General features: G+C 47.6%; 5 protein-coding genes across 5 annotated transcripts; 3 read left to right on the top strand and 2 right to left on the bottom strand.

Annotated features, from left to right (window-relative positions):
* The first annotated feature begins 1337 nt into the window (after positions 1 to 1337).
* On the top strand, positions 1338 to 3204 carry F5147DRAFT_719707 (pyridoxal phosphate-dependent transferase). Its single transcript, XM_041438772.1, has 5 exons — positions 1338 to 1492; positions 1551 to 1889; positions 1940 to 1954; positions 2008 to 2149; positions 2198 to 3204. Exons 1-5 carry the CDS (start codon positions 1434 to 1436, stop codon positions 2921 to 2923), a joined length of 1281 nt encoding a protein of 426 aa, XP_041287555.1. The 5' UTR covers positions 1338 to 1433; the 3' UTR covers positions 2924 to 3204.
* A 49-nt stretch (positions 3205 to 3253) lies between these two features.
* F5147DRAFT_719701 (carnitine acetyl transferase) lies at positions 3254 to 6624 on the top strand. Its single transcript, XM_041438771.1, has 15 exons — positions 3254 to 3651; positions 3732 to 3749; positions 3819 to 3884; positions 3945 to 4125; positions 4177 to 4243; positions 4293 to 4402; positions 4457 to 4753; positions 4812 to 4891; positions 4947 to 5329; positions 5381 to 5484; positions 5545 to 5654; positions 5705 to 5968; positions 6029 to 6255; positions 6313 to 6387; positions 6442 to 6624. Exons 1-15 carry the CDS (start codon positions 3401 to 3403, stop codon positions 6468 to 6470), a joined length of 2262 nt encoding a protein of 753 aa, XP_041287554.1. The 5' UTR covers positions 3254 to 3400; the 3' UTR covers positions 6471 to 6624.
* F5147DRAFT_719698 (Manganese/iron superoxide dismutase) lies at positions 6624 to 7647 on the top strand. Its single transcript, XM_041438770.1, has 4 exons — positions 6624 to 6922; positions 7017 to 7207; positions 7263 to 7400; positions 7456 to 7647. Exons 1-4 carry the CDS (start codon positions 6640 to 6642, stop codon positions 7537 to 7539), a joined length of 696 nt encoding a protein of 231 aa, XP_041287553.1. The 5' UTR covers positions 6624 to 6639; the 3' UTR covers positions 7540 to 7647.
* Positions 7648 to 11317: 3670 nt separating this feature from the next.
* Positions 11318 to 15471, bottom strand: F5147DRAFT_585052 (uncharacterized protein; the record flags this gene model as incomplete). Its single annotated transcript, XM_041431832.1, has 3 exons — positions 11318 to 12664; positions 12727 to 14649; positions 14761 to 15471. 3 exons carry the CDS (start codon positions 15469 to 15471, stop codon positions 11318 to 11320), a joined length of 3981 nt encoding a protein of 1326 aa, XP_041287552.1.
* A 2641-nt stretch (positions 15472 to 18112) lies between these two features.
* Positions 18113 to 18767, bottom strand: F5147DRAFT_657183 (uncharacterized protein; the record flags this gene model as incomplete). Its single annotated transcript, XM_041434234.1, has 2 exons — positions 18113 to 18391; positions 18741 to 18767. The coding sequence occupies 2 exons, from the start codon at positions 18765 to 18767 to the stop codon at positions 18113 to 18115; spliced, it is 306 nt and encodes a 101-aa protein (XP_041287551.1).
* Positions 18768 to 20306: the final 1539 nt, after the last annotated feature.

The raw sequence follows: 20306 nt of genomic DNA, 5'->3' as shown, positions 1-20306 counted from the left end.
TTTTAAAATTGCACCGCCCGAGGATCAGACGGTCTACGACTCGAACGAACCTGTTCGACGGGTTTCTTTCCGATTACAATAGCACTGGGTAGTGACATCAAAGATGTGCTTGTCTCCCGCATGGTTATTGTCTAGGGTATAGAATCAAATAGCCTAGGCCTGTGAGTACAAAGATTTTAGCGTCCATCAGATTGTGTGATCACCGTGCGTTGGTGAATATGAAGCGGAGCACCATGAAGGAGGGTGGTAAGTTTAATTACGCATATAATTAAGGGCCAGGTGAAATTGACGCGGCCCTGTAACAAATTCTAGGGTACAGATCATGTTCAAACAACTTCATATGTTATTCCAAACACTTTGAATCTTCGTTAATGATCAACATATGAGTGTCTGCCTGCGTACAGGCTCTATAGTGCTGTATTCACTTCTCACCAAATTTACAGTGCTTATCCTCTGTGTTCACACTACTAGTATGCATCTTGCGCGTTAGTCCTGTATTGTTGTGTTACCTCTAATGCGTTCATCTATGTTGGTTTTCAGACGCAGTGTCAAGTGTTGTCTCACTGCATCAAGCCTCGACCTCACCCTATCAAGTTCGAGCCACTCTCCATACTACTCTGCACCACCACGTCAAGCGACTCAAGCCCCAACCATGGCATGTCAGAAGCCTCGTCTAGGCTGGGTCAAGCACCACTCACACCACGACAAGTTCTCCCAAACATCTTCGCAGTCTCTGTGCTAAGATCAACATCCACACTCTATGCCGCGTCAAGGCCTACTATCAGTGCCGCGTCAACCATAGCACATGCCGCGTCAGTGCTGCGTCACATGCGCGTCAGTGCCGCGTCAAACCTCGTCCATGCCGCGGATTTGACCAAATTCTCTTCGAAAATCCTGCTGCTGGCCCTGCGGCACAAATTGCTGGTCGTAACGGCCTTACTGGTACCCGTGAATCTGTTGCAACGATCTCCACAGTGCTTCTCAACCAGGACCGTGTTAAGGCCGAGTTCCTTCTCTGCCGGCTGAAGAATGTCCGCCCGTTAAACGTCGATGTGTTCCACAGGCTCGAAGGGTCCAGAGAGGGAGGAAAAGAAAATAGTCATTGGCTTATGTACCTAGTTGTACATGTCCCTATGGCAAATAAAATAACAAAGGAATTCATCCAACTTGATCTGGAAGTCAAATGTCGAACATATAGGAATGGCGCGTCAGTGGCCGCGTCAAGGCTCGTCAGTGCCGCGTTACATGCGCGTCACACCGCGTCACGACCGCGGCAGGCGCGGCAGGACCGCATCAAAATAGCTACGCCCTATAATTAACCGTTCTTCCCATGCTCGCCTTGACTGACCTGTCTCATCACATCTTGAATCCTATTCATTGCACCAAAAATTTGGGACAGTGGTGGAATTCTGCCACACGATAAATCGTTGCCAATGTCGTCTTCGTTGTCCTTCCGGTTGTCACGTGGAGTTTTGAGCACAATATCACCTCCGTGTGTACTTGCATCAAGAGCCTTCATAAAAACCTCTCTGACTGAAGACATGCCGCAGTATCCCGCACGCAAAATCATGGGGAGTAGGGTATAAGCCGACAAAAACACGGCCCTTGCTCGACATGTCGCAAGGTGTTCCAGGAACTCCTCCATCCAAGGTTCTTCTCGACGCTCTATCACACTCATCGTCTTCTCCGGGATCATCAGGGTACTGCCATGTTCTTGGAGAACATACCCTTCGTTCTGCCTTTGCGGAGGAGATGAAGACAGTATACGGACCAGATATAGATGTCACCCAAGACGACATTGCTATCACGGCTGGGTGCAATATGGCATTTGTTGCGACTGTGATGTGTCTTGCTGATCCAGGAGATGAGATTATCCTGCCAGTTCCATGGTACGTTTGTCACCTCTCCTTTGTGGTCCCGCTCAAAAGACGTCGAGTAGGTATTTCAACCACCAGTATGGTAGTTTACTCACTGAGTCTGCTCTCATTTACCTGATTACCTGCCCAGAATGAGCTTGAATCTTCTCGGCATCAAAACAGTTCCACTATATACTCGCGCTAATGAGGGCTTCCTTCCTTCAACGAGCGACTGCGAGAAGTTAATCAACCCGCGGACAAAAGCAATTGCGCTTGTGACTCCAAATAACCCAGTTCGTCCCTTACTGGTTGACGTGCGTTAACTCATAACCACCGTACAGACAGGTGCAATTTATTCCCCAGACTTGGTTTCAAAGTTCGCCGAGCTCGCACAGAAACACAAGATTGCTCTTGTACTTGATGAGACTTACCGGGATTTTGTGGACATTATGCCCCCGCACACCCTTTTCTCTCCATTTCAGACCGAGGTGTCGAAGTCCTCTTGGTCATGGAGATTCAACGTCATCCATCTCTTCTCCTTTTCCAAGTCTTACTGCTTCCCTGGACATCGGCTGGGTTTGATTGCAGCCTCACCCGACCTCTTGAAACACGTCACCACCACGCTCGACTGCCTACAAATATGTGCACCACGCCCTCCACAATTAGCTCTTGCTTCTCCAGGCTTGCTACCTATATTGCGTCAGTCAATACAAGCCAGTGCTCAATCGCTCAAAATACGCCACAATATCTTCCGCACACATCTCCCTCCCGGTTGGACGATCGGATCGCAGGGTGGTTATTTCGCCTTTGTAAGGCACCCTTTTGTTGGGATCCCTGCAATCACACTATGCCAGCGACTTGCGGAAGAACTCGGCGTTTTAGCCCTTCCCATGCAGTTCTTCTGCGATGACAGCGTCGGGTCTGAACTCGAGTCACTTGGTCAGTCGAAGATGGATTGGGAGCGTTGGATCAGATTCTCGGTGGCAAATGTGAGCGATGACATGGTCAAACAAGTATGTGGGCGACTGCATGAGTGCGAGCAGTACCTCGGTTTGACAGCAGAGTAGTCCAAATTAGTTTGTGCTCACAGATTGGGCCACTTGTTGCCACACATTAGAGGTGCGGCATCCTGAGGCCAGACTCTGACGGCTCAGAATGATCCGTATCTGGCTTGTTGAAAACCCGGTACCTTGCTGTGATTTGGGTATGTGACTGAATCGCTCAAGCGCTAAGGTACCCGTATATGTATGAGATGGAGTTTGAGCGCACACATGCGAGGTTGAGTTGAATCAGAATGGCCGCTGTAAGTCCCGGCCGAGTAGAATCCTAGCCAAGAGAATCAGTGACAGTAAGTAACGCTTAGCTCATGTTGATCCTGGGTCACCAGGATGTTCCAGCTATGTAGCTCCGCGCTTTCAGGAATCAGATCTGGAATCAAAGCCTAATCTGTCATATTGTTCACTCGAGAAACTACAAAGTGTCAAATGACTAATTAGCGCGGTGCCTACTACTCTCCTTCTCTCTGCGTGGCCACTGCCAATACGATGGCAACTCCAACAACAACCTTCCGCACAACTACCCCGCCTCCTGGACGCACCTTTTCGAACCAGCATACCCTGCCGAAGCTTCCAGTTCCATCTCTCGATGACACTTGCATGCGCTACTTGACCGCTCTTCGAGGTCTCCAGGACGACAAGGAACATGCTGCCACTCAACATGCTGTTCGAACTTTCTTAGATGGCGAAGGTCCCGCTCTACAGGGGAGATTGAATGAGTGGGCTCAAGAGAAAGCAAGGTGTGTTTTGTCCATCGCTATTCGAACTGCTTCATCATGGCTTTCCGGATCTTGTCTTGCAACCCTTTCGTTGCTCGCAGTTATATCGAGGACTTCTGGTGAGCTTCTCTTATTTTACCTTTAGATACTTCTTCTAATCATGGGTATCTCATCCTTATGGTGGGTAGGTATGAAAGTTATCTCTCGCACAGCGATCCTGTAGTACTTGCTCTCAACCCGTTTTTTGTCCTCGAGTGCGTTTCATGTGATTTTCATTTGACTTCTAAAACCCTCCTTAAATCCACCGCCGGCAGGAATGATCCTACTCCGGATCGGGGCTCTCAGCTACCCCGCGCTACGGCTCTTATCATATCGTCATTAGGCTTTATTCATGATCTCCGCCAAGGTCTACTTGACCCCGATGCCGTACGTGGTTGCGCACTAGATATGGATCAGTACAGTAGATTGTTCGGGACTGCTCGTATACCAACAGAGGTATGTCTCGCAAAATCATACCTGAACTCAAATCAAATTCCGTTTGGCTAGCGTGGCTGCAAGATGCTCGTGAACGATGCGGCTCGTCACATAGTGGTTTTGCGGAGGGGACAGTTCTGTTAGTTGGACATGCTAGCCCATGCATTTAGCCACTAATATCTCACTAGATTGGTTTGACGCCCTTGATGAGGACAACCGACCACTGTTAACCGAACGTGAGGTTCTTCGCAACCTACAAGCCATCTGCAAGGACGCTGACAAGACTCCAATTACTGAGGTCAGGACTCATTGAACAACACTTATCTATTTCCTCTAACTGTGGCTCATCAAGGTTGCTCGTACGGCTATTGGTGTTCTCACTACCGAGAATAGGAAAACTTGGTCTTCCCTTCGACATGAACTCGTGCAGGATAAGACCAATGCAGCTTGCCTGCGGCTGGTCGATGATGCTTTGTTTGTAGTTTGCTTGGATGATGCAGCCCCAGGTCGCGATGGCATCGGCGCGCTCGCTCAAACCGGCGAAAAGGGAGAAGACCTCGCTGCTCTATGCAGTAATTTCCTTTGCGGAACTTATGACCTGCGGGAAGGTGTGCAAGTTGGCACGTGTACTAACCGGTGGTATGACAAAGTGAGTCAGCGTTCACGATGCTTATCGGTAATTGATCTGATTCGTTATTCGATTTAAGCTGCAAATTATTGTGTGTGCGGATGGTGCCGCCGGCATCAACTTTGAACATACTGGCGTTGACGGCCACACGGTTTTAAGGTACCTCTTAGTCGCCTCAGACTATTTTATTACTATATGCTCATGTTGCGATCAGGTTTGCCGCAGATGTCTTCACTGAAGGCCTCATGCTGCTTGCGCGTTCAATCAATCCCTCCGCACCCACTCTATTCCACGCATCCCTTTCTCCGCACGCTAAGTCCTATAGGCCTCCCAAGTCGATAGCCGGCGCCAAATTGCCAACATCCTCTCAAAGTTTTTCATATGATACCTCACCCTCTAAACTCATGTGGACACTGACTCCCTCAATTCGAGTTGGCATCCGGTATGCTGAGACACGGCTGAGTGACCTTATATGTCAGAATGATTGTCAGGCGCTCGAGTTTAAGGGCTATGGAAAGAATTTTATTACGAGTCATGGTTTCAGCCCCGATGCGTTTGTGCAGATGGCTTTCCAGGCGGCATACTTCGGGCTTTATGGTCAGGATGCGCTCCAGAGATGCTGTAACCCTAATGCTGACATTGTGATAGGGAGAACGGAGTGTACTTATGAACCTGCAATGACGAAAGCCTTCCTTCACGGGAGGACTGAAGCCATCCGGACAGTGCAACCAGAAAGCGTGGACTTCACGAAGGTAAGCACCTATGCAAGCATTGGGTTATTCTTTCTTACTGATTTCCATTCATTTATTTAGACATTTTTCTCGGAGTGTTTGCCCAATGAGAAGATCCGTAAATTGCGCAAGGCGTGTGAGCGACATGTACAACTTACGAAGGAGTGCAGCCAAGGCTTAGGCCAAGACCGGTCGGTTCTCCTGTCAGCTGTACCCCTTCAGTATTGATGGCTTCTTGCAGACACTTGTATGCATTATACTGCTTGCATCAGCGCCAGGTGGCAGGAAACCTCGATCCTTCTCCCGATGACCCGATCCCGAACGGAAACACTAAGAAGAATATTCTTCCATCAATCTTCGCTGACCCGGGCTGGAGTCTATTAAGTACGTCTATTCTGTCCACTTCAAACTGTGGAAATCCTGCATTGCGCTTGTTCGGATTCGGGCCCGTTGCGGCTGATGGGTATGGCATTGGATATATCATCAAAGAGAATGGGATTAGTGTGTACGCTACAATTCTCATTATCAATCGACATGTCATTGAGACTGACGAATATTCTTACAGCGTCGCTTCATCGAAGCATCTGCAGACGCGCCGATTCCTGGATACCCTCCAGGGATATCTGCTAGAAGTTCAGAGGATCTTAATCCAGCTCCATCGCTCCGCAAATGAACGCCCTGCGCCATTTGTCGATCACGCTGGCATCCTCCGTGACTCTAAGACTGGTCGGCCAATCAACGGCCATGATTACGGGTCAGACGAATCGGGCAGCGACTACGGGGATACTATGCGTGAGTCATTTGTTTATGCGCAGCTTTTGGTAAGCTTACTGATACTTATATGCTTAGCTGGTTATTCGTTCTTTGATAGTGGTGATATCGATCTGCTTGGACGCCGCAAGAGAAGTCCGTATGCAAATATTGGTGTGTCTGACCTCGTGCAATGTTTTGCCAGCGCTGATTAACTCCGGCATATAGGAAAAGTCCTCCCACTTTCCGATTATTGACAGAAGTGGCTAAATGCTGTATGTACAAGTATGGGAGAATATATTTTAGCCTACATTTTGTGTGTATCACTGCATTTATGATGTATCTGATGTCAGAGTTGTATATAATCGTATGACGTGGGCTTGTAGCACGTATGCGGCGTTGATAAACAAACGACAACTAAGATAAATGGATGATATCAGTCTCCTATCATATTCCCACTCTCTTGAGCTCTCCACCATTGTCTCTGTTATCATCGAAGCCATCATGTCCGCACACACTCTCCCTGATCTCCCATACTCTTATGATGCTCTCGAGCCTTTCATTTCGAGGCAGATCATGGAGCTTCATCACAAGAAGCATCATCAAACCTATGTGAACGCTCTCAATGCTGCAGAGGCTAGCTACGCAAAAAGTTCTACCCCCAGAGAGCGGATCGCCCTCCAGGCAGCACTCAAGTTCAACGGTGGTGGTAAGTCTTCATACTTACTTCAAGCGCTAGATGCGTTATTGGCTTATCGCTCGTCATCGATCGCGATCTCACGTCATTCATTACGCATACTTAGGTCATATCAACCACTCTCTGTTCTGGAAAAACCTAGCGCCTGCCTCCAGTGAGGGCAAAGGTAACGGTGGTTCCCTGAAGGCTGGTCCTCTTAAGGAGGCCATTGAGCAGACCTTCGGGTCGCTCGATGCGCTCAAGAAGGAGTTCAATGCCACCACCGCTGGTATTCAAGGTTCCGGATGGGGCTGGCTCGTAAGTTTCTTGTTTCCACACACGAATGATGTAGCGCTCATGGTGCTTCACTCAGGGTTTGAACCCCTCCACCAAGCGCCTTGAGGTCACCACGACTGCAAACCAGGACCCGCTTCTGACGCACATCCCTATCATTGGGGTTGACATCTGGGAGCATGCTTTCTACCTCCAGTATCTCAACGTTAAGGTTGATGTGAGCTATCATAATTTGTTTGGAGCGAGAGGCACTTCATTGATCACATCTATAGTATCTGAATGCCATCTGGAGCGTTATCAACTTTGAGGAGGCTGAAAGGAGGTTCACGGAGGGTCTTTCTTCTAGCAAGCTGTAAGCTTCTGGGGGCGACAGAATAAAATGAAAGAGAAATGAATTCGCGCCATGTTGTATTATCGACACGTTACTTGTCGCAATGAATTGTGTCTATTGTTCAACGCTCCAATGAGTTTGATTATCTATCTATTGAAAAACGTGCACAGGTTTGTTACTTGTCTGACATTTCAGTACTGTTATCCCTTTGTTATCACAAGGAAGCCAGTGAAGATCTTTCTGAGCCTTGAGGTAAAGAGTGATATTAGTTGCGCGAACGGCCTGGAGAAAATTGTGAATGCGTGCTGGGCGGGGATAGGTATCAAATCGGTAACAGCGCCGACTTGTTTCACTCTACCAAAGAAGTCTGCGTTCTGCTCGGATTGGCTCCTCACTGAAGGGTGATGCAGCCAGCCTCATCAAATACATCATTCTCCGTCCTCTTGAATTCTGGATGGCAAGCGGCCACATTTGTTACTGGCGCTAGACACTCTGGTCGACCAACCAAACCATCTGCTCGTCTTCGTGATGCCAATAATCTCTGTTGCGTGTCACCCTCCGCCCGCAAACGAGCATTGTCAAGTGCAGCTGACCTGCCAAATGCAAAACGAGCTACCACACATGAGTTTGAGGTGCTGAATCCTGCTGCCTCGAGTAGCTAGATGTAGAAAGGTTTTAACACTAGGAAAAAAAAAAGCGTAGCTCTATGGAATGAAGTAAACGAAATAACGGGTCCAGGGGTGCCCGTAGGGTTGTTGTATTGACAACACGGTACTAGTATTTCACCGATACATCTTTTGCGCTACTCGCTTAGTAAGCCATTGTTTGAGCCCTTTTGAAGCTCGAACTGCATTCTAGCCGTTCAACTTGAAGCTCCCTTATCTTTCATTACCCGCCACACACACATTTCGGTCGTCTCTAGAACCCGCAAATGTTCATACCTGCACTTGATGAGTCTATGCATTCAACTAACGTCACGTAGGGCTGAGTTGGCCACGGTTGATTTCTATGCCGTGCTGGGCAATGAACACTACTTCATTTCAGTATCTGCAAAGAGTAAAATCATACATATCTTCGACTATCTCAAGTCACACTATGACGAAACCCATCCAGTCCTTGGCAAGAGGATCTCATATAAGCGATGCACCTTCTACAAATTCAAGAACCCTATCTATTTATATGGTCAAAACAGAAATAGGTTTCAAAGTTTGAAATTTTTTTCTCTTCTTGGGCTGGTACATATTTTAGAGGGATGCCCAAGGATTAATATGAGCCCGGAATGAAAGAAATCGGCGGTTGGGATCTGTAGATAATGTCAAAATACTGAGTTTTTCATCCCACCAGCCAAGGTCAACAATGCTGACCTCCAGAGACCCTGGGACCATCACCAATCGATTTCTATGCTTTAAAAACACTGGGACAACCATTTTCAGTATCGGTTTTGAGTGAAATGTGAGTGTTGTAAAATATATGGGGTAGGAGGGGGGGGGAGGACCTTCTGTATCTCAACAACCTGATTTTTCCTGACATATTGGGCTTCACCATCTTGTTCAGGGACATCAAGAGCACCCCGGAAAAATACTCCTAGAGCACAAGCAAGTCATGGGAAGCCTAGAAAAATCGATCTTTGAGGGGGGTACCATGAAAACTCGCATATCTTAATCAGGATGGGCCCAAAACACTCTGGGACCATTTCCAATCGATTTATATGCTCTTAAAACAGTAGGAACACTTATTTATATACCGGTATTTATATAATACCAAGATATATGAGTTAGGAGGGGGGAGGGGGACCCTACATATCTCAACAACCTGATTTTTTCTGACAAATCTGGCTTTACCATCGTGTTCAGAAGCATCAAGAACCCCCAGGAAGGATACTTTTGAAGTGCTGACAAGTCATGTGAAGCCTAGAAAAATCGATCTTTGAGGGGGGGTACCAGGCAAACTCACACATCACATTCCATATTGGTTCAGAACACTCTGAATCCATCTATAATCTATTTGTATCATCATTAAACACTAGGAACATCCCTTAGCACATCTGTATTGACATAAAATCATGCTTCTTGGTGGAGTAGGTGGGGGGAGGGGGTACCATGACTCTGAAACATGATTTTTTCGGACGAAATAAGCATTGCCATCAGATTCAGATTGGTCAATAACCTCTGAATCGAGTTCTATTCGAAGCCAGGCAAGTCAAATGGAGGCTGAAAAAATCAATCATTGGGTGAGGCAGCATGACAGGGGTGACACTGCTTACATAAGCGAAAGCGGTGGACTTGAGCACGCTTAGAACAAGACTTGATAGATCAAATATTTCTGTTGCTGCTGAATATATATCTATCAATCACCTTGATGATGAGCCTGAGATCAAGTCATATAAAGGCTGAAACAATCGACCTTGGGTTGAGGACCTCAGCATCACAGACATTCATAACTTTGGAATGTGATTTTTTTGAACAAAAAGGGCATCACCATCATATTTAGAGAGCTCAATAACCCCACATTAAAGGTGTATTTGAAGCCAAGCAAGTCATATGAAGGTTAAAAAAATCAATCATTGGTTGAGGTGGGCCTGCTTACATAAGCAGAAAAAATGCGGAGGCAGCACAATAGGAGTGGTTATTTTTCATGGACAAACACATGTTTCCAGTCCATTTAGCAGGTTCTATAATATTGAAAACAAGTACTGGTTCAAGTCTGGCCGATCACATGAAGACACAAAAAATGAAACTTGAACAGAGGCCGCCAGTCAACTGAACTGACCAACATGACTTTTGTTGACGACGTCTCAACCACCAGACCATCCAGTCATTACAGCTAGAGACAAAGATGTGAGGAAGGCGAAGGTAGTAATTTCGCGACTGGTGCATGTCTAGAATAGATATCAGAATAACAGGTAACACAGATTCTGCTTCATCTTGAATCACCAGTATGAGTTCACCTGTTTTCCGGCCATACAAGGGTCCCACCCATACCAACCTCATAAGTCCCTCCATCTGGTCGGAGAGGCAGGAAGCTCTGAACTCTATGAAAGTTCTCTTGCCCAATCAATAGATATCAGAATAACAGGTAACATGGACTCTGCTTCATCTGATTACCACCTTCACCTTCCTCGTTCCTTTGTCTCTCACTGTAATGACTGGACAGTCTAGTGGGTGAGACGTCCCCCCGCAGTTGGGAAGGACTAGGTTCAAATTATTGTCCTCCCATGATTTCAGCTTTCAATATTCCCCTTCACGATTTTTCTCAAGTCCATCAATTAAGTAACCATTGTTCAAAATTCATTGAGCCATTCTCCAGCTTTCAGAAGGTTAGAATGTGGAGATGACCCCAGTTACACTACAACATAAAAAACACAGTCGGTGAAGAACACGGACTAAACGTTTAGAAGACTGACATTTACTAGCAAAGCCAGGTGTTGCAGGGAAGACTCCATTTTACTTGTAATTATGAGTCTCCTAAAGTTTTCTCATCCAAAGTGTGGGATATTTTCCCTGAAATAATGGCAGGACAGGGATTTGAACCCAGTCCTTCCTAACTCCAGAGGGAGACGTCTTTATGCAGGCTACATAAATGAATGATTAAATAAGGAAGCATAAATTTGTGATGCTCTAGGTAAGGGGGTAGAAGACAATGAATGACTTATCTCTTTGTAATGAGGTTATCCATCTTGTTTACAGTTTTGTGTCTTGAATACTGGGGCACCCAGAGAATAACTTTCATCTGCATCGCAATCATCTTCGTAATTTTATGGGCTATACCTTTACATCTATATAATATAACATCATATACATATTCTAATCGACCTCCATTTCATCATCTCTTGCCACATGTTCTGATGCACGCATTGGGAATGGCCTGGATTTTTTGCGTAGACGTGGAGGAGGGGGCACCCGGTTGTTTCTCTTCGCCATGGTCATCTTTTTGTGAATCTCCCGACGCTTTTGCCTCTCTGTCTTTCTTCTCAGATTCCCATCAGTGTCGAATGGATGGGAGTCCATCAAATCAGCTGCAAATATGCGCTTTCCCTTGATCAACTTCAATGTACGACGTGCTCTTGGAGCTCTCCTCTGACTCTTTCCATTTCTTCCAACACAATCAATCCTGTAAAATGCGGGATTCGTCACAAATACTATCGCATCATTCTTTTGAATCCACACCCTTGCACCGCTGGCAGGAAGACAGTGAAGGTCAGAGAATACCTGACATAAACCTTGCTTGAGCGATGCCTCCTGATCCTCATTCATGTTCTTCATCATTCTGTGAAACTCTGCAATATAGCCATCTCCCTCCCACAGGGTGGACCACTGAGATTTTTCTTTGTGGGATGCATCAGGGTCGGGGAAGAATAAGGAGCACCTGTCCAAAAATGCTTTCGATTTGGGACCCATGCGACCTGGAGTGACACCTGTATTATCATGCAGCCCAGAATTGCATGCTTCAAATGCGACAGAAGCGAGGGTGTCATCGATGCTTGTGATTGTCCAGCACTTCATGGCATCATTGAGCGAGCTTGGGTAGGGTGTGATACCTTTAAAGACTTCGTTTGTAAGCATGAGCCACATTTGTCTTGTGAAATTGACTATCAATCGTCCAACGGAGAGTTCATTGATGGACAAACTGGTCGAACGTGTCCATTGCCTCATTATCAACCCAGGAGAGCTTGCGATGGCTGTCTTGAGTGTGTTCCATGTTGGTGTACGACCAATAGGATAGTCTTCCATCTCTGACTCGAGGTTTTTCCAACCTTCCAACCTTCCCACCGCTCTATCCCTTCGAGCCTTGGCAGTTGCACCCATGAGAGCCAGAACATTTACATCATCTATTTGCTGCACCTCCTCCAGGCAGGTGTCGCTGGCTAGATCGAAGTCTTGCAGGAAAAACATCCCTGCTGTCTCGAGTACATTTCTGTATTCAAGGAGTGCAAGGGATTCGCGTACATGACGATCATAGATGATAGGGGTAGATGTAGTTGAACGAAGCATGTGGTTGAGCAAGCCAGTTATGATGCCAAGATTGGGAGGGTTCTTTTTTACAACGGTTATTTGGGTCCTCTGAATCTCCCGCACACGTCGCCTGATCAGCTCAAACCAGATCTTGGATGGGATCCATAGTATTGGATCAGAACGCAGATATTCTTTAGCCTGTATTTTTATCGAACCATGAGGCTGACATTTCCATTGTGAATTGTATGTTTATCACTGACCTTGTCTTCTATATTATCCAGCATTATTCTGGCTGCATGGCCGCTCACCCTATACTCATCTCTGACACCATATGTCTTCTCCTTACACCCTTCGACCACCTTCATTATGTCGGAGCATTCAGCCATGTAGGATGGAGAAAGCCTGTAGGCATCGCTGTCCGAAGCAAAGTTCGCTTGGTTGTTGTTGGTTCGGATAGATTCATAGTATAGGTTGTAGGTGCTCCTAAATGCGATGTGGGCTTGCTGGGATCTTTCCTGTTGCATCTCAGCCTGCAGTGCGCCATATCGAGACAATGTGTTGTGGTGATGAATTTCGCCTCTCTTGTATCCTCCTGCACCGAATGAGGCCTCCAGTGCATCCAGTCTCCAAATACCAACCACAGGAACATCCGGGGAGCGGGGCGTGAATGAGATACCCACATCCACTAGAAGCTCACCATGCGTCCGATTCATCATATATGGCCAGTCGAGGTCAGACAGGTTGCGACACAGCGCCTCTTCTGGTCCTGAGTAGCGTCCTCTCTGTCCATCCTTTGTGAGGAGCTTGATTCCCTTTCCCTCCAGAATAAAGAAAAACGACCCATACATGCTGAGCTCACCCCCTCCATAGGCTATATAGGTTTCCATGAATTGCTGCACATCCCTGAAGTCGTCATCTGACAGGGGAATTGTCTTTGGAGGTCCCCATCCACCTTTGCGTCCATCTGTACCTCTTGACTTGTATCGTGCTTCGTCCAATGTGTGCTTGAGGTAAGGCGCCCAGCTGACATCAGTAGAGCGCCCTATTGATGGAAGCAGCACCCTATCCCAGAAAATGTCCAAGACCTCCTTTGGTATAAGCGTGATTCTTCGACCATTTAGTGGGTGTTGATGTATCATCCTTGGAAATGCGATGTAGAGATTGAGTGTTGAGGAGGCCGATGAAATACGCCCAATACAGGCATGAGGGATTGCGGACATAGGAAACCTTTTTGACAGCCACTCTGTACGCTCACCAGGTGTCCTGGCATCTTCTTCAGACTGCGGAATGATGATGTCGACATACGTGTGATTGTGCTTGAATATACCAGGTTTTGTTTGGAATGGTGGAGTGATATAGATCCCTACGGATCCCTTGCATCGAAATACCCTCGTCGCCCAAATTATACTGTCGATGTCCACAGAAATCTCTATCTCATCTTCCGAAAATTTCACTGCATCCTGTTCAAGGTCGACATACAATGGAGGACCGTCACCATACCGATGACTCGTGTGGCCACGCACAAAGGCATTGTGTCCGAACCTGCATTCCTCATGCAGTGGAGGATCATATTGGGCAGAGTTGATGAGTTCAGAAGAAGAGAGAATTTCTACATCTGTGATGTGCGTGTGCTGTCCTTCCTGAGCTGACCCTTGGCGATTCAGGCTGTATGCCCCTGTCACTCGATCTGGAATCTGATTTGAAGCATCGTATGAGTTGGTCGTGCCAATAGGCATAATGTGGTCCATGATGGCTATGGGGTCGCATTGATAGAATATATGGAATGAGCTAGGCGTGATGCGATATCCGTGATCGACCCAATTGACCCAAGCAGTTGACAGCTGTATTCCACCAGCCTGGAATGTCATGGTTGGAATAATATCCCTGGGAGTTTTCAACATCTCGATTGTAGGTCCACCCTCATACTCATCAAATGTCGTATCATCCTGGAGCCACCTCCTACCCGAATACGCAAGTAGTGAAGGTGGTGCAATTGGACGTGGAAAGCGTTTGTTGCTTGCAAGATTCCAGTTTTTTACTCGCCTACGAGATGCTGAGGCAGATACCGAGCGTTGGGATTCGATGATTTCATCGGAATCAGGCGCAATTTCCAGCTCAAGGTCAAGATGTGTTCCAATGGCGCGAGGGACTATAGCATTTCGATTCCGAGATCCTGTCAGGTGCTTGTTTGCTTTTAAGAGCTGTGAAAGGTTTGCCTTTTTATCAGCAGAAAGTGTCATTCCCAGAGAATCGTCATCATGGGTGCATTCTGCTTCCAAGTTATCCTCGCCCACTGTGGATGTATCGCCATTCTCACTATCGTGTGAGGGGGTTTTGCTGTCCTTTCGGAGTGCAGAAATTTGACACACTGAACATGTGGCACTAATGACAGTCAATTTCCGCAGAACCTTCAAGCATTCCGCCTGGTGCCGTCCATTCTGAATCGAATTCATCACTTCCTCGTCTGGTATGTCGTCCCCCTCCATCCAGGTCTCCTGTGGGCTGTCCAGAAGCATAAGATAGTCGCTACAGCTGATTTTAAGACGCCCTGCAACCACACGCAACATGCTAATGCGCAATATGTGGCCACATTTGAGATCGAGCACTGGCAGGTCGCCATGCTCATCTAAGCCCAAGCTCAGACATCGCTCAAGCACGGAGCAAGCGATAGGACCACAGTCGACTCCATTTTGCACCCAATTAGTTGATCTCACAGAGACATTTGTGACATCCTCTGTGCACCAGCCATGAAGGGATCCAATTCTCCTCCAGTATTGCGGACCATCCCAATCTTTCCAGTCATTTGGATCTACTCCGTCTACATCCATTATGGAGTCGGAAATGTGGCGACCCAGGACGTGGGCTATTTGTCTCTGATAGTCGAATATGACAGCAAAGAAATGATCGGAATGATGAACGATGAATCCAATAGGGACTACAGGACACGTGCCATCCCGGGGCAAGAAATGGTACTTCTTGAAGAGCTTCACTTCGTCATCCACCATATTGTTGACCATCGCTGCGTACAAGTCCACATATCTCATGTGTGATAGGCCTTGCAGCTCGTACCAGACATGACACAAATAATAGTTTGCCACAGTCGCATCAAGCCACTCATTCAACCCGAGAGTTTTCCAGTTGTACCAGGCAGATGTCCAAACAATTGGTCTAGCCATTGCACGAGCTGTGATCATAAAGAATAAGTGTTCCTTGTTATTTTTAGTGTCATTCTGAACTTACAGGAAATTTCCTGGACCGTAAGTTCAGCTGCTGCATTTTGTGAAACCGCAAGGGATGGCGGCCGCACAATTTCTTGTGGTGGTGGAGAAGGCCTGTACTCATCATCTTGTATGTTTCCTACAGATGCTGCTGAACTCCCTAATTACCAACATTAACGCCCGGCCTCATCTGTCCAAGGAAGATGCTTACATAGCCCTCTTTCTAGCACACATTCATTGACGTCCAATTGAGAATTAATCTGAGGTGATTGAGGGATTACATGACATTTTGATGCTGAAAATTTATTTTTGTAAACGTTAGTTAGGGTTATGGGGGTTCCTAGGGTCAGCCTAGGGTCGATTTCAGCTTCACTTTCAAAACATTTCATGTATCAGATATGGCCTACTAGGACTCCCACTGTATATGGACCCCTTCAGTTCAATTTGCCAGATATACCCATGCATCAGATGTGGGAGTCCCGGACTCCCACTGTGTGGGGGCATTGTGTATGACACACTCATCCATAGTGTACATGAGTGTGGCCTTCCAAGACTCCCACTATGTGGGGGGCATTGTGTATGACACACTCATCCCATTGTGTACATGAGTGTGGCCATCCAGGACTCCCACTGTGTGGGGGGCATTGTTTATGACACACTCATCCCAATAGTGTACATGAGTGTGGTCTTCCAGGACTCCCACTATGAGTGGTGGATGGCCATTATTTCTGTGGTCCATCCACATGGGATGAGTGTGTGATGAACAATGCCCCCACACAGTGGGAGTCCTGGATGGCCACACTCATGTACACTATTGGGATGAGTGTGTCATAAACAATGCCCCCCACACAGTGGGAGTCCTGGATGGCCACACTCATGTACACAATGGGATGAGTGTGTCATACACAATGCCCCCCACATAGTGGGAGTCTTGGAAGGCCACACTCATGTACACTATGGATGAGTGTGTCATACACAATGCCCCCACACAGTGGGAGTCTTGGAAGGCCAGTGCTAAACTGACCAACTGCTAACTGATTGAAGGGCCAACTCACTATGGGCCCAGTATATGTTGTAAGGGTAAGGGTATGTCACTGGGTGGGCTCCTTATATTCTGTGTGCCCAATGGATAGCAGTGGGCCTCCTATCTATATTTTTCATTGAAGAAAATTTTCTTTACAGATGGGCTCATAGTACAGTGCAAAGGCCATCTCTCGAGATTTTTCGAGTAGGCCCGTGGAATCAGATGTAGCCAAATTACATTCGCCAATGGCATCTCGGTCAGCAAACATCAGATACAGCGGCAGATACAAATTGCAAAATCAGCTGGCTACATAATTTTCATGATAGCGGGCGCATGCGCTCTCACATCATTGGCAGGTGTCCGCTGGCATTTAAATATGGCAAATCTGACATACTGGCGGCTACAACATACAAGCTCTGCCGGCTGCATTATCTGCTGGGAGGGTATCTTTACATTGCCGGCAAGAGTCCACCAGAGTATGGAAATGGCATTCACATCAGGCACAATCATTAGAATAGTCGTGTTTATTAGCAGGAATCTCCGGCGAATGTGCATTATCCGCTGAGCAAATACAATTTTTAGCACACCCTGCGGTTCCCCAATGGTGTGTCGACGGGCCCACATCATGTCAGCACATCAAAGGGCCTGCTGTCGGTGTCCACACTAGTAGAGTGAGCCCAACCCATGTCATGGGTAGTGAATGGGCCTGCTGGCGGTATGCAAAAACATTAGTGGGCCCACATGGAGGGATGAACTAAGGGATGCGGGCCTACCCCTGAAATACAGCATAGTGGATGGAGCCCGATGCATCTGCCGAAAACGCAGGGGCCCAGCTACATCCAAGCATTTGTGCAGTGGGGCTCACACCATGTATGGCACTGTGAATGGGCCTACCAGCAGTATGCAAACAATGACGGTGGGCCCATCTGGAGGTCTGAACAAAGGGATGCAGGCCCACCCTAGAAGTAGAAAATAGTAGGGTGAGCCTGCTGTAACCTTGGAGGGTGCAGACAGGCCCAGCTGTATTGCGCTCTTTGTACGGTTGGGCTCACACCATGTAAGGCACTCCACGTGCAGGCTCATATCATGGTCCGATGGGGTGATGGGCCCAATCATTACAGTGGGTAACAGGGTGAGCCTGGGCAAATAGCTCACTAGATTCCAACAGGCTCATATGTACCGCCATTGATACGAGGGGGCCCATGACATGCTGGAACAAGGTTTCAGGACCTGAATAACACCATCGCCGGGCGCCAGACACAATGTGGGCACAGACAGGTGCTCCCATGTACGGTGACCATTGAGACCACATCGGTGCCGATTCCATGGTAAAAAACAACAAAGTAAACTATACATGAGTTCTATAGTACTAGCAAACATATGTACATTATTCTACATCACAAATTACATATTGGCATCATCAGCGGCCTTCATGACTACTGGCAAACAAGCAACCTCAGCTTGAGGTGTTGCCAGACCAGCAGCCAGTTCAACATTGGCCTCAGTGGAGGTACCAGCAGGTGTGGCACCCAATGGGTTAGATGTGTCCTCAGTGGGCGCCAACAAAAATTCAGTGCCCAGCTGCAAATCACTCGCTGGAGTGTTTAGGGTAGGCTGAGTGGTTAGCACCAGAGGTGATTGCGCATCTGGTGGCACATCGACAGGGTCAGTGCCAGCAGTAGGCTGAGCGGTTGCCGACAGGACAAGTCAGCGGAGGACTTGTAACTCAGCTGCCAGCAGATCAGCATGTTGGTCCTGTACTGCCAATGTCTCCTGAAATTGCTGGTCACCATTGACAACTTGCTGCTGCAAGGTTTCAACGGTGGCCTAAAGGCCGGCAACCTCGTCATGGTGTAGCACTCCAGCTCGCGCTAGGCTCATATTCAGCCATTTCACGCATCACGTCAAATGTCCGTCGCACAATATTCACTTCCCGATGCAACCCGACGAATATCCGCCGAACCCGATACTTTGACCAGCGGACCCAACACATCGGCCACATCGTGCCACGAAAGGAAAATGGCGCACACACCAGAGCAGTTTTCAAACCAGTGGACATGGCCTTACTCCGGGTTGCATCAATTTATCTCCAGGATGGTTTTTGCAAGGTCATCCGGTGTGTCAGCAATTTATGGCTTGAAGTACTGGCTCATGTCACTAGGCTCCAAAGTTTCATCCTGAAGTATCAGTGACTCTTAAACAGGATGGGCCAACTTTATGTCAGGTGATCCGGCAGCCGGCGGTTTGGATGAGTGATTTGCTTGTAGCGCCGTGTTGCTGTCACGCTGCACGCTAGGATTTGTCATGTGGGCCTACCGGTTTTTAACATACCAGGCCTGGGCCCACCACTGTAAAGGATACGGCTCCCAGGCCTGTAGTTGCCTTCACATACTGATGGTGAGCCCATGCTACACATGAACAGTATCTGGGCCCTCTGACAGTGGAGGTGTATATGGGTCGGGCCGGGTTGTATTAACCATGGCAGTGTTGTGGGCCCCACCGGCTGGTATGCATACAAACTGTGTGGGCCCATCCTAAATCCCATTGTTACTATCACTTCCTAACATAGCGCGACTCATATCTCACACAGCGCGCTCAAGCGCCAGCGCTCCGGTCACTCCTTAGTCACGCATCGGCGCGCGCATCCTCGGTTCCGTCGCATGTCCTCCGTCCATCCATTCCATGTCCGTTCGGTTCGTCAGTGCGTATTCCGATTCTATTTTCATTAATTCTGACATATCTCCGGCGCTTATGGCCATGTTTCGTATGTTTTCCGTTATGGACCCTTATTACATATTATCTCGTGTCCGCTTCACTTCTCGGTCCGCTTTAGCGCTTGACAGCGCTTAACATTACTTAGTATATATAGACGCACATAAACTGTGTAATGACTATCTTTTTGCCCACACATCGCTGGACTATAAGTCTAAGTTATCCTCTAAAAATGTAAAAGTATCTAAGTACAATACGAGCGCCGCCGCCATACATTACTGGAAACTCTGCCCATTAGTATTCTGACTCATTAAGAGTTGCTGCGCTCCACTACCTGCATGTGCACCGCTTCCGCTTAAAGCGCGCGCTTCCGTTATAAGTCGCGCATCAATATCTATCGTCAGCCGCTATCGCTCATCGGCGCTTCACATCGCTTTCGCTTGCTCGCGCTTCGCTCATCGTCATGCGCCTTACCAGGCTTGACCAAGCGCCCGGTTCAGTGTTTCCCTCCGTTTTATACACCTAGAGGAACCTTCTCAGTAGCAATCCCCTTGGGCCGACGTATATCTCGCTCACCGAGGACTACTTGAGTTATCTCATACCACCTATATCTACCCACTTCCCATTCCTCTTCTACACCGCACTCATCCGGAAGTTACTTGCACCCTTCTGGAAAGTCCTTCCGAAGTTTCCCACGCCTTCGGACGTCTTTGGACTTTCTTCGGACACCAATCTGAAATTAAAGGCACATACTCGGGTAAGGGGCACAGTGCACGAGCTGAAGCCAAGCCCCTCAGAATCAGTCCTACCCTTTGTGCATGGTCTTAACAACCATGGCAGCTCCAAAAGCATGTCATCTACGATGATCAATCAATTGAGAACTAAA

The sequence above is a fragment of the Suillus discolor genome (assembly GCF_016758755.1).
Source record: "Suillus discolor strain FC423 chromosome Unknown F5147scaffold_79, whole genome shotgun sequence".
Taxonomy (NCBI): Eukaryota; Fungi; Basidiomycota; class Agaricomycetes; order Boletales; family Suillaceae; genus Suillus; species Suillus discolor.
The sequence above is the reverse complement of the archived record's forward strand: the minus strand, read 5'-3'. Positions and strand labels throughout refer to the sequence as shown.

What these genes read in the sequence shown, in the direction of transcription:
- F5147DRAFT_719701 (XM_041438771.1), top strand. Translation starts at nt 3,401, where the DNA reads ATGGCAACTCCAACAACAACCTTCCGCACAACTACCCCGCCTCCTGGA. An exon ending in GACGGCCACACGGTTTTAAG is followed by an intron (nt 4,892 to 4,946) that starts GTACCTCTTAGT and finishes TGTTGCGATCAG; the next exon opens with GTTTGCCGCAGATGTCTTCA. An exon ending in AAGTCCGTATGCAAATATTG is followed by an intron (nt 6,388 to 6,441) that starts GTGTGTCTGACC and finishes TCCGGCATATAG; the next exon opens with GAAAAGTCCTCCCACTTTCC.
- F5147DRAFT_719707 (XM_041438772.1), top strand. Translation starts at nt 1,434, where the DNA reads ATGTCGTCTTCGTTGTCCTTCCGGTTGTCACGTGGAGTTTTGAGCACA. An exon ending in TTGAGCACAATATCACCTCC is followed by an intron (nt 1,493 to 1,550) that starts GTGTGTACTTGC and finishes GACATGCCGCAG; the next exon opens with TATCCCGCACGCAAAATCAT. An exon ending in TTGTGACTCCAAATAACCCA is followed by an intron (nt 2,150 to 2,197) that starts GTTCGTCCCTTA and finishes ACCACCGTACAG; the next exon opens with ACAGGTGCAATTTATTCCCC.
- F5147DRAFT_719698 (XM_041438770.1), top strand. Translation starts at nt 6,640, where the DNA reads ATGGATGATATCAGTCTCCTATCATATTCCCACTCTCTTGAGCTCTCC. An exon ending in ACTCAAGTTCAACGGTGGTG is followed by an intron (nt 6,923 to 7,016) that starts GTAAGTCTTCAT and finishes ACGCATACTTAG; the next exon opens with GTCATATCAACCACTCTCTG. An exon ending in ATCTCAACGTTAAGGTTGAT is followed by an intron (nt 7,401 to 7,455) that starts GTGAGCTATCAT and finishes TCACATCTATAG; the next exon opens with TATCTGAATGCCATCTGGAG.